This window comes from Etheostoma cragini, chromosome 17 (assembly GCF_013103735.1).
Source record: "Etheostoma cragini isolate CJK2018 chromosome 17, CSU_Ecrag_1.0, whole genome shotgun sequence".
NCBI classification, from domain to species: Eukaryota; Metazoa; Chordata; class Actinopteri; order Perciformes; family Percidae; genus Etheostoma; species Etheostoma cragini.
In genome coordinates this window covers 18,097,913-18,109,948 of record NC_048423.1, presented here as the reverse complement: position 1 = coordinate 18,109,948, position 12,036 = coordinate 18,097,913, and the positions used below count along the sequence as shown (strand labels likewise).

The 12,036-nt window shown below is 39.9% G+C and overlaps 1 protein-coding gene across 4 annotated transcripts in view; it reads right to left on the bottom strand.

The window, feature by feature from the left end:
- The window catches only part of cdh23 (cadherin-related 23), a 180,597-nt gene that overhangs the window by 99,076 nt on the left and 69,485 nt on the right, over positions 1–12,036 (bottom strand). For all 4 annotated transcript variants that reach the window (XR_004660256.1, XM_034899154.1, XM_034899156.1 and 1 more), the window contains 3 exons: positions 5,962–6,156; positions 5,719–5,847; positions 1,257–1,335 (listed from right to left, as the gene is read on the bottom strand). Coding sequence is in view for 3 of the 4 variants with exons in the window: in XM_034899154.1 (XP_034755045.1) it covers positions 1,257–1,335; positions 5,719–5,847; positions 5,962–6,156 (403 nt within the window). In the remaining variant the exon portion in view is untranslated. The remainder of the gene's footprint in view (positions 1–1,256; positions 1,336–5,718; positions 5,848–5,961; positions 6,157–12,036) is intronic.

Here is a 12,036-nt window from a genome sequence, read left to right as displayed (position 1 = left end):
CTTCTTTTCCTGCATCACTCAGATCTTCAACAAATACACATTTAGTGGCTTTAATGCACACAAATAGGTCACAAATACCCAGATTTGGGAAGAATCCAAGTAAAATACTTTCCCAATCATTGATGTTTTCATAAGTTATTTGATTATCAAGTTAACAGAGATGTGTGCCAGACAAAAACATAACATTATACATTTCCCCTTCTGACCTTTGTGTGCACAAATATCAACACAGATGGAACCAGATGGTGCTGAATAGCTGCTGCAGAAGGAGTAACGTAGAAGATTGTTATTGTCATTTTACCGAGTGTAGTTAACCGATTTATCTGTACTCCATTACAAACTCTCTGTGAGTAAGATTAAATGGTTACGGTGTGAACATGACAGGAACATTTATCTGAGTTTTGACTTAATCTATTTAGAATTACAACACAAGAGTGTATGTAAACTCAGTGTGTCCTACACTCTCCTGGTAACACTGTGTAGTGTAAGTGTCATTAAGCAAAACACTCAGCAAGTAACATCACCTAGAGTAAAACAGTGTGGTTATGTGTAAACATTATGGTTTAGCATGGACGGACAAATATGCATAAAAACAACACCTCCACTGATACTTCTCCAATTTGCTGTTCCTGAAATATCTTCCTTGCAGGCACACAGACAAAGTAACTGGCAGGCACAAATATCTTATCTTGGCAGAGGTACAGTAAGGAAACACTTCAGGAATATTAAAGCAGGATCACTATTATAACCTTATCAGCGCTGTGCAAACTGCAGCTTCTTCCCGTCTCCATTAAAGTAAAACTCACAGATATAGTAACATCAGCGCAAGCTATGGATTGTATGAGGAGGCCCAATAAGGCGGTCATTAGCACGGACACTTTGCCCCATCTGCTTGTGTAACGTATCTAATAAAACAATCAAACAACACAAGTAGGAAACAACAGAAAAACCTGGGATCACACTCTTCTGCCCAAGGTAAAATTTGTCTCTCTGAAAAAACGTAATCCTGTTTTGATGGCACGGGCCAACGTGTGAATGATAACACTAAATGAAAGCTGACTTCTGCACAACTGCACCAAACAGTGATTAATAACAGCTTACGGGCAAGCCTATTCTCCACTTCTGAGGCTGATCTCTGTGGTTATTGACTGTTGTTGCTTGATGAGACTTGTCTATTATTGCAGTGGGATTATGATAAGAAGTGATCGATTCCCCTCTCTGTGCTGTGGATGTCAGATTGATTATGTGACTCAGACCTGAGATGATGGTGTAGCCGATGCCTCTCGGTCGCCCGAGATCCTGGTCAATGGCTGTTATCTTCCGCACTTCGGATCCCTGCAGACACACACACACGCACGCGCACACACACACACACACACACACACGCACACACACGCACAAACAGTATAAGCTGCATGTTATTTTCACAGTCACATTTTTTTGTTGCATTTCTACAGTAGATTCCACTTTAACCCGCTAACGACAAAAGACGCATCGGTGTATCCAATGTTTGACAAAACTTCTACTCAAAAAGCAGTATTACAAAATTCCATGTCAGACATTTATTTATTATATTAATCATATATATACATAACCTAAGATTTTAGCAAACTTATTTCAAGCACCAAAACAATTGATACAACACATCATAAGTTAATGTTTGGTTTCAAAAAAGATTTGAGACTTTCAAAAGGCCAACATCAACGTTGCAGCTTTAGCGCCAATTTATCTCTTTACACATTGCTCTTGAATAGAATTGGGCACGTATATAGAAAGCTGAGTTCGTTCTGAACATTTTGACGTAGAACATTTGGGCACCAGTTATGTGCATATACCTTAAAATGGTAAATTTAAGAAGGTGTGTGAAAATGCCCTTAGACCTCAGAGGGTGAACCTGACCTGTTACCAGTTACAAGAAACCTAGTATCACAGTACACAGCAATCGCCATGTGACCTAATCTGACACCCATTACATGATTTTCGCCCATTGCTGCATGGACAACCTTATGATGCTGGCCTTTATCATATGTTTAGGGTTTAAACCACAATGTTTGTCTGTTTTAGTTGTTATTGTTATTTGTTGTCTGCTGTGCTGGCTCAAATTCCAATGAGCTAGAAACATGAAACTTGGGGGAATAACTGGAAATGGTGTGCATGTGCTACTCTAGAAATATGAACCCAATCGGCCACATGGTGGCGCTGTAATCAAGGCTTAAAAATGCTAACTTTGAAAGGCCACACCTCCCACACCGTAAGTCCGATTGGCTTTTTTTCTCACACAGGTGCAGCTTAATGTGCTCTCCAAAAAAGGCTCAAGGATCATTAAGGTCCGCCTAGAAATGCTTTCCGCAATTTAGAATTTTTTGAAAAACACATTTTTGAGATCTCCTCCTACACCGTACTTCCGATTGCCACCAAATTTTCAGTGAATTATCAATGGATCAAGCTTATTAGAAGTAAAACAAAATAGAAAAGCAGGTCCATTTCTTAATTTCTTTTCAAGTTATTGACCAATGAACTTTGAAAGGGGCGTGGCTCTGGACACAAAATTAACACAAATCAGCAACCGTAATGCCAATCATCAAAAAACTCCCAGGGTATGTTTAGATGAGTTCCCCAGATATACCCAGACGGTTCTATATGCATGGGCCACTAGGGGGCGCTACAACCGCAAGATAGGTGAGTGGCATCACACACATTTTACTATAAATCACATATTCATTGTCCAATGACCCCAAATCTCTCAGGATTTGTCCTCATACGTACCTGTACAACGCCCTGAAAGTTTTATAAAAGTTGGCCCCCAGGGGGCGCTATAAATGGAAACAAACTGCAGGTGATATGTTGCAAATCAGGCTATAAGTGACTAAAGGTTTGTCCAATCAACACAAAATGTCTACATAATGACCTCACACATACACTGTTGACAGAAATTTACCACTAGGGATCATCTGCTTTCTCAAATTGCCGTGACCATCACACTGAATTGAAAATACATGTTTTTGACGAATCAGTTGTAGGCATTTTAAACAAAGTGCACTCTTTGTCCAGTTGCTTGCAGGATATGTTCTATAACAACGTTGGACCACATGTGTGAAATTACTTTGAAGCCACTATTGAGAAAAAAGGTTCAAACCTGCAAAATGCTCCTTGTGGCAATATTGCTTCTTCTTGCTTTTTTGTTTTATTAGCATTTCATTGGGCTTTATTTTGTCTTTTCATTGTTTTAAAATTCCCCAGTCCACATTTCAACAAAACCACAGTATGATGGTTAAATAAAAATAGAAAAGAAAGAGAGAGAAAGCTGTTTGAAAAGTCTTTGATCTGCTGAGCTTCCCCAGCCTTCGTGCCTCAATCAGACACGGTGGTGATACTTAAAAACCTCCCTACTTCCCAATGTCCTTCTTTTTCTCCCCCTTCTACCCGCCTCTTTCTCCCCGAGCTCTCTCACTCACAACCAAGCAAGCTGCCTCCCATTGATCCTGCAAATTGTGTCTATGGCGCGTTTATGCTCCATTTCTGCCAAAGCATCTCCTGTCATTGACCAATTACAGCACAATCAATTACAAGCCTTTCAGAGAGACTGATTCACACATATGAGCTGAGAGGGAATCACACACCCAAATACACGGAAGATTTAGGGACAGAGAAAGAGTAAGGAACAATATTCTCTAGCTGTCCACAAAAGTGGAATATGTTCGATCAACCATCGAATATACATGCCCTCACACACACACACACACACACACACACACACACACACACACACACACACACACACACACACACACACAACACAGACCTCCACATACCGAAGCCAACCCCCCTCTTCATCCTTCTATTTTCTAGCATTACAGTGCATTACCCCCCAACCCATTGTCCCTTTCTCTCTCTCTCCTCATTGACTTGACAGCCAAATTGTGTTTGTCCTAGAAAGAGCTTAAACGTCAGTTCACGCAGCATGGATTCAACAGCCGAAAAACCTTGCCCTGTGATTTCATCGGGAAAAAAAATATTTTCTTCTACTTCGTTGTCAAAGTTTTCTACACATGACAGGTTGATTGGCTAGAGAAAAAGAAAGACAGAGAAACAAACAGAAACTGAGGAAGACAGAGGCAGAAACAGAAGGGGTGGGGCACGGGGGTTGTATAAGTGTGTGTGTGTGTGTGTGTGTGTGCGCACTCACACCTTTGAGAAATGACCTATGACAGGGATCCAAGTTTAATATCCCTTTACGTGTAAATGTCATGGGCCTTGAGAACAGTTGACACTCGTTCTGTCACTGCACACCCTCGGCTTATCACTGCCCAACACTGTCTAATGGAAGTGACACATGCCTGTTAGAATAGCTCATGAGGGCATCTGAAGTGTGTGTCTGTGTTTTCAAGAGCAGTGGCACTGTTCTGCATTTTTGTGTCTTTCTTTCTTACTTTAAGTACTTATCCTGTCTGTATCTGTTGTGACCTCAGTCATTGACCTCCTCCTACAACGTTACCCCTTACTGTAAGAGGCAAGAGCTTCAACACTCAAAGGCAGTATTACTGAGGCTTAACGCTGCTCAGCTGCTGTGAGAAATCTGGAATCCATTCACCAATGTCAACTTTGTCATCCAACGTAATGCCTCTCTTTTTAACTTTCTCCCCCTCCTTTATTTCATCATCTAACTTTTTTCACCCAACTTCTTCCACCTTTTCCCATTTCACCCCAACATCTCCCTCTCTCTTTCTACACCCTCACAAGTCCCCCTACCCTTGTGGCCTTCCTTGTGACAGTTGATGAATCAGAGCGTCGGGGAGACACCAGGCTTCGACTCTGTCATGGGCTGTTAATATGCATGCAAATGTAGCACTTGACATTTCTACTACAGCGCGTGCAGGACGAGGGATGTGTGCAGGCGGGTGTTTGAGTGGGGTAGGTTGGGTGAGGCAGGGGAGAGACTTAGGCTGACGCATAATAAACTGATAGTGAGAGAGAGACAGAACAGAAATAAGGACGGACAGTATTATGCCCCTGTGTGTAATTCCCTCTCCCCCCGAGTGGAAACATCAATAGCTGGACCATTAGCCACCTGGGAACCAAGTTTAGAGGGCAGAGTCAGGGGAGTGAACATAATAGTGTACAGGGAAACAGACAATCAGTGTATTAAATAGCCATTACAAACCTACTTGCAATAAAGACAAAAGTAAGGTTATAGTGACACTCACTGCTTAGTACTTCATACAATACAAAGACTTCATACTTCACATACGTATGCAGCAGTATGAGCACATGAGGTAATATGGAGAGATACAGTAAATCCTATAGACCCATTGACCTTTGCTAGAGGCTTCACATCCCTAATGCAAGACTGTAAATCTCCCACGATAATTACAGCTTCCAACACTTGTATGTAGGGGCCCAGGGTAGAGTTTGTGTGTGTGTGTGTGTTTCCTGGGGGGAGGCTCAGGAGGGAGGATGAGGGGTGAGATCCTGCCCTGATACTAACTTAAGCCTTGGTATTTAACCACATTTCTCTTGCAACTTCTCCAAACACCGCCTTAATAAGCAAAGAGGAGTATGAACATGGGACACAAAGAGCTTGGGATGAGCAATGAGGTAAAAAAATAAATAAGTTGGCAACAGAGAAGGATGAGAGAGAAAGAAATGGACAGATTGCAGGCTGCATGAATAGGATATAAGCTGTGGCAGTGTGATGTCAGGTCTGACTGCATTACTGACCAGGGGAGTATCTTCCTCTATGTTGGTACTGTAGGGCAGATTGGTGAAAATGGGGTCCATGTCCTGGACATCAGTGATGGTGATAGCTAAATTGGCAAGCCGGGACAGAGGTCTCACTTTGTCTTGATCCTGACAAAAAAAAAGAAAAAGAAAGTTCAGTTATGAATGTGCATTCATTTGACTTGTTGTTGTTGGCTCTGCGCTAATTTAGACAGAAGTTTTCAGTGATGTGTGTGTGCTGACCGTGGCGTTGACAGTGAGCTGGTATGATGAGGTTATCTCGTAGTCCAGGGCTTTGATGACAGTTACGGTGCCTCGTGCCCCGTCGATGGAAAAGAAGGGAGAGGAGGGCTGGAAGGAGAAGAGAACGCTGCCTCCAGTGCCCTGGTCTGGATCTGTGGCGTTCACCATGAAAACTAATCTGCCTACCGGTGTATTCTGAATGACAGTCAAGCAGACACACACACACACACACACACACACACACACACACACACACACACACACACACACACACACACACACACACACACACACCTGCATTGAGTACAGGAAAACAGCAAGGTAGACACAATCCGAATACATGCTGTGATTTACACTGTAGTCAAATAGTTTTGGGTAAGTTAAAAAAAGTTCAGGATGAGTATTCACATACTACTTAGGAAGTCAAGATTTAACTTACGACTTAACTGTATGTGGTTGACATAAAAGCCTTAACTACCAACAACCACAGATTACAATTTAATTTAGTCCTTGTTGTGACTGTGTACATATTCTTCCCCTGCAGCGACTCCCTCAAATAATTGACTAACTCAAATGACTGCGAAGAACAATGTATTCTTAGTCAATTTGGATAAATGAAACAATAATTTACAAAGCTATTTCAATCACCCATGATTGTTTATAGGTTAGTCTGCACGTCTGCACATTGCCTGGATGACTAAAATCAGGTGCACTAAGTCCCTCCACTCTCACTAGTTCCACTGTCGGGGCTTAGCGTCACCCAGGATGGTTGTGATTGGTTTAAAGAAATAAAAACAAGTCAGAGCGTTTTTTCTCCCTCTCCTAGAATAGATAGGCGGTGTAGCCAGACTATACAAGACTTGTCACTGGCCAAAGGGTTGACTTGGAGATTCTTCAGTGGCTCCAAATGGCAAACTGTAGAGCAAAAACAGTATGTTCTTACTATTTACAATAATGAAAACCAATTGGACAAAAGAGGAAACATATTAAACACGGGTAAATCAAACATCTGTTTTATACAGATATATAAGTTTTATACTTCTCCCTTAAAGGAATAGATTTCCACAAAATGAAAATTCAGTTAATCACTCACACAACAAGTGAGGTTTGTGATACCCCCTTTACACCGAGGACTCAACCAGTGTTGAACCAGGGTTGATTTTGTGTAAAAAAGGGAAAACCCACGTTGACTGACTTGGCTCTGCAACCCAGGTTGAGTGGTGGTTTGGACGTGAGTCGATTTCAATGTCAAGGACACCCCATGTCTCATTTCTTTCTTATTTAGCTCTTATGTAGCTCATCTGAGCTCACAGTTCAAATTACAAGCTACAGAGAGCCTAATGTACAATGAGGACTTCAAGTACAAAACACTAGTTCTGACGGCGTACATCTGTACTGGAGTATGCAACAAAGTTAGCCGTTTACTGAATATGGGTGATGACCGCCCCTCCCCTTTCCAGCATGTGAGGTATGCATCGCTCTGGGGTTGTGGCCCAGGTCCTATCTGAATTGTCATGATCAGGGATCAACCTGTGTTGACTGGCTTGGTTTGAATTGACACAGGTCAGATAATTCTCTTGGTCCAACCACGGTCATTACAGAATTCAGTTTGACGGTGTGTCAGAGCAGCAACATTGGAGATACAAAACCCTTAGAACACGCTGGGCCATTTGCTGGAAATATAAAAGGACGACTTATGTTTGTTTTGCAGCTCTAAAATGACATTAACATTTTCCTTCAAAAGTTTGAAAGAAGACCAAAATGAAACCATAGTGCTATCTCCCTGTGTGGTGGTACTACAAACTTCACTTGAGCCTTAAAAAATATATGGGCGTGTAGAGATAATGAGTACATTTTAATTTTGAGCTGAATTTATCTCATCCCTCCCAGTGCATAGAGACAGTTTCAGAAGTGACCATAAACAGCTGGCAGAGTTTAGTCTGGGCATGCACATTTATGGCATCTCAGTTAGACAGAATGTCTGATGCAGCTTCACTTTGGGACTTCTGCTGATAAAACAGATTTTGCTCTCACAATAGTGCACCTTGAACGACATCGGGATATCCTATTGTCAGAAGATATTTGTCGCACCTTGTTGTCTGTAAATATATATAGAAGACAAGCCTTGCCTATCTGTGTTGCCGCCCAAAATTGGCGTAGGTATCTAAATGCTAAGAGAACTGTGGACATACAGTATGTGTATGCATTTGTTATCTGTGTAGAAAATGCATGTGTGCCTTAGTGCATGTTGACCCACTGTACTCTCAAGGACAGGGAGCCATCCCGGAGGTAACCCAACAACATAAACACAAACTAAGGCCAAGTGCCTCTGTCTACATGGCTTCACATTAAACTTCTCCTTTTTCCCTGCTTCTGCCATTTTTCTGTCTTGATTTCCCTCCTTTAACTTTCTACCATTGGTCTCTACACACGTATGACCAGTACTGGAAACTGGTCCGTCTAATCAGATTAAGCCAGATAGCCACATGGGAATGGAGGGATAGAACGAGTAGACGGATCCAAGTAGTATAACTGCAAGGAAGAGGAGAGCAACATATGCCAGAAAGAGGAAGCTATAACTTTGAAGTTGGAATCCCCCTTTGTGCAGACTATGTTGCAGGTAATTTCTGAGACAGTTGTATTCAAAGTACATGTATTTTAGAGTAAAAAAACAATTTGAAAGTCAGAATTGCTTCTATATTTAAGGACTATTCCTGCCTGTTTGGATCTTTGATGGGTAAACCTCGTACACCCATTCCTGAGTTGATTTTTAAAGGTGATTTTAGCGCTGTTGTTGAGACTATTAAGAAAAGCAGTGGCTCTAGCTATAGGTGCGACAGAAGAATAGGAAGCCTCTTACTGCATTGTTGAGGTAAACCATCTAGAATCTATCTCTTGATTTATTAAATCCCAACAAACATAAATTAACGGAAGAGTTTATTCAAACTAAAAGTATAGTTTGAGTATTATTCCAACAATCACAAAACCAACCAGAATAACATTTAATGGTGCCACTCTGATAGATTACATTTTTACAAACAATATGGAAAGCAACTCTTTAAGCAGAATATTAATTAATGATATAAGTAACCACCTGTCAGTCTTTGTGACTCATGATTGTAATTACAGAGGGAGAAGGGAGTGCAATGAGATTAAATACAGGATATTTGCATATGGAAATTAGTTAATAAAGTATAATTGGAAGTAAGTAAGCAAGGAAGCTCACCTTAATAAAGCATATGAACTATTTTTAGACATATCTACAACTCTATATAATAAAAATGGTCCGATTAAACAATATTACAATAAAAGGAAATACTCAGAAAAACCTGGCCGTCCAAAACATTTCAAAATGCTTCAAAATTGATATGTCTCTAGTAAAAATAGCTGGGATTGTAGACCCACTAACATTTGCCTTTAATAATCTAAATCATATTAAAACGTATTTTCCGGACAAGCTGAAAGTAGCTAAAGACATTCCACTGTATAAATATGGTGACTCACCTCATGAAATCCTAATAAAGAACATGGAAAGGTATGGCTTTAGAGGTGTGGCTTACAACTGGATAAAAAAACGTTTTGACAACAGTAGTCAGTTTTTTCAAATGGGTAATCCCCGGTCAGTGAGCCTTAGTATTTCCCGTGGCGTTCCACAGGGGTCAGTATTAGGCCCAAAACTGTTTATCCTTTACCTAAATGACATTTGGACAGTATCAAATGTAGTAAAATGTACTGTTTTTGCAGGTGACAAATAATTTTTGTTGTGGGGATGACTTGCAGCAGATGCTGGAAAAGGTCACAAAAGAAATGAATGAAGTAAAACTTTGGATTGATTCAAATAGTTTATCTTTAAACTTGAACAAAAATAAATTCATGATATTTGGAAATCAATCAAATACAGAAGTTAAAATAGTAATTGATAGCAAAATAATTGAAAGAGTCTATGAAAGTAAAACCCCACATTAAATATCTGTGCATGAAAATGGCCGGGAGTATTGGTATATTGGGCAAAACTAGATACATATTGAACCAAAATACACATAATTTCTATTTTACCGTATATGTTATATTTTCTGGAAGCTTGGGAAAATACATACAATAGCACCTTACTAAATACTTGCACATTGCAAAAAAGAGCAATTAGGATAATAAATCACAATAATATTATGAGCAGACTCATCATCTGTTTTGTAACTCAAATTTGCTGAAATTTATGGATATTGTTACATTCAAAACTGCACAATCTATGTTTGAAGTTAAAGGCAATAATTCACCATGTAACATACATAAAATGTTTAAGGAAAGAAACAGGGGATATCATCTAAGAAGGCAATGTGTGTTTAAACAACCTCTTGTGCGAACTGCAATTAAAATCATGTGTATTTCAGTTTGTGGGGTGACATTATGGAATGGACTGAACAATGACATCAAACAGAGCCTTAAAGTCATTCAGTTAAAAAATAGATTAAAAAAAAATAATACTTGACCAATTTAGAAAGGTACAGACCAAAACATGGGGATGTAATTGTAATGTGAAGTTATTGTTGTATGTCTATTTTTGTATTCTTGTAAGTTATTGGATCTGAAAGATTGGATGCTGTATTTGCATTGATATTTGGTTGTCATGATATTATCAAAGCAGGGACAGGACCTACTAAACTGCTATATATCCATCTGCTTCTTCTCAAACTTTTTTAAAAATGTTTTTCATTATTATTATTATTTCTTTGGTAAATTCAATTTTTTTACTTTGGTGGTTTTAAATTATTATATTATTATTTTCTTTTGCAACACTGATTTTTTGAGATAAATAATGAAATAAAAAAAACTAAACAGTCTTTGGTAGGTTGGACAGTTTGCCATATTCTGCTCTCCTCTGGTCACTTAGAGGCTCCAGAGCAGCACTTAAAGTGAAACTGAAGCAAACCTCAATGATGGTTGTGGAGTGAAGGAGAGGAGTTACTAATCCACTCCTCCACAACAATAACAGCATTTGAATAAACATCTAAGCTGCATTTCTCTGATACAATTATTATGCTTGTCAAGTTGTCTGCTTACGAGAGAACGCAAAACACCTGTAAAAAGATATCCTAGAGCCTGCAGCATGACACTGGAGCACAGCCACAAATTAAATGGATAAAAAAGGCAAAAACTAACTCTTGATGAATGAATTAAATATTCCTGCCTGTGCTTGTTTGTGAGTGCACACTTGTATACCTTTACGTGTGTCTGGCATGGGTGTCTGCTTGATCAACGTTGCTTTGATGTCAAAGAAGCAGTTTGATAGTTGAGCATTAGGGTGTGTGTACCTCTTTTTGGAACGAGCATGAGATCTGGATGTGTATGGAGAAAGTGTGTGATATGACCTATCTTTTCTCCTCCCCTAAAGCATGCCAGTTTCTATCTCTCTTTACACAGCAACCTATTAAACAATGACACATTAACACCTCCCAGTGTCAAATGCCACAAGGCTCAGTAAATAACGTACCACACTTCAATAAGTTAACACACACACACACACACACACCATTTTTGATCTCCCAGATTCAACACTGCCACAGTGTTCAATGCAGTTCAAGCAACAACAGTTCAAAGCTTTGCTGAAACACACAGATGACCAACTCTCAACACTACTTCAGATGTGAGCATGCTTGGCTGTGTGCAGGTGCTGCTCAGCTATTAGACTCTGGAGGATCTATTGCCTGCTAACATAATCACAACAAAATTATTACCCATTCACTTTATTCATTCTTATCTTGCTTTCCCTTTATCACACTGAAAAGCTTTGAAGGTCAAAATGCTCTACTTAAATAAGTGGTGCATTTCAATACAAAGAGGAAAAAAAAACATTAAAGCAACCTATTTAAACAGTTGCCTTAGATCATCAGCTACCCATAATAGATTTCTCTGCATTCCAGTCCACTACTGCAGAGAGAATACTGAAGCACGCCTGGTAACAAGAACACAAAGAGCCATCAAACATAGTCATAGACAGTCGTCTGCTTGGCCTTTTGTACCTTTCACTGAGTCTTAATAGCCTCGCTATCAGGCCATTGATTGGACCCATGTGATGCC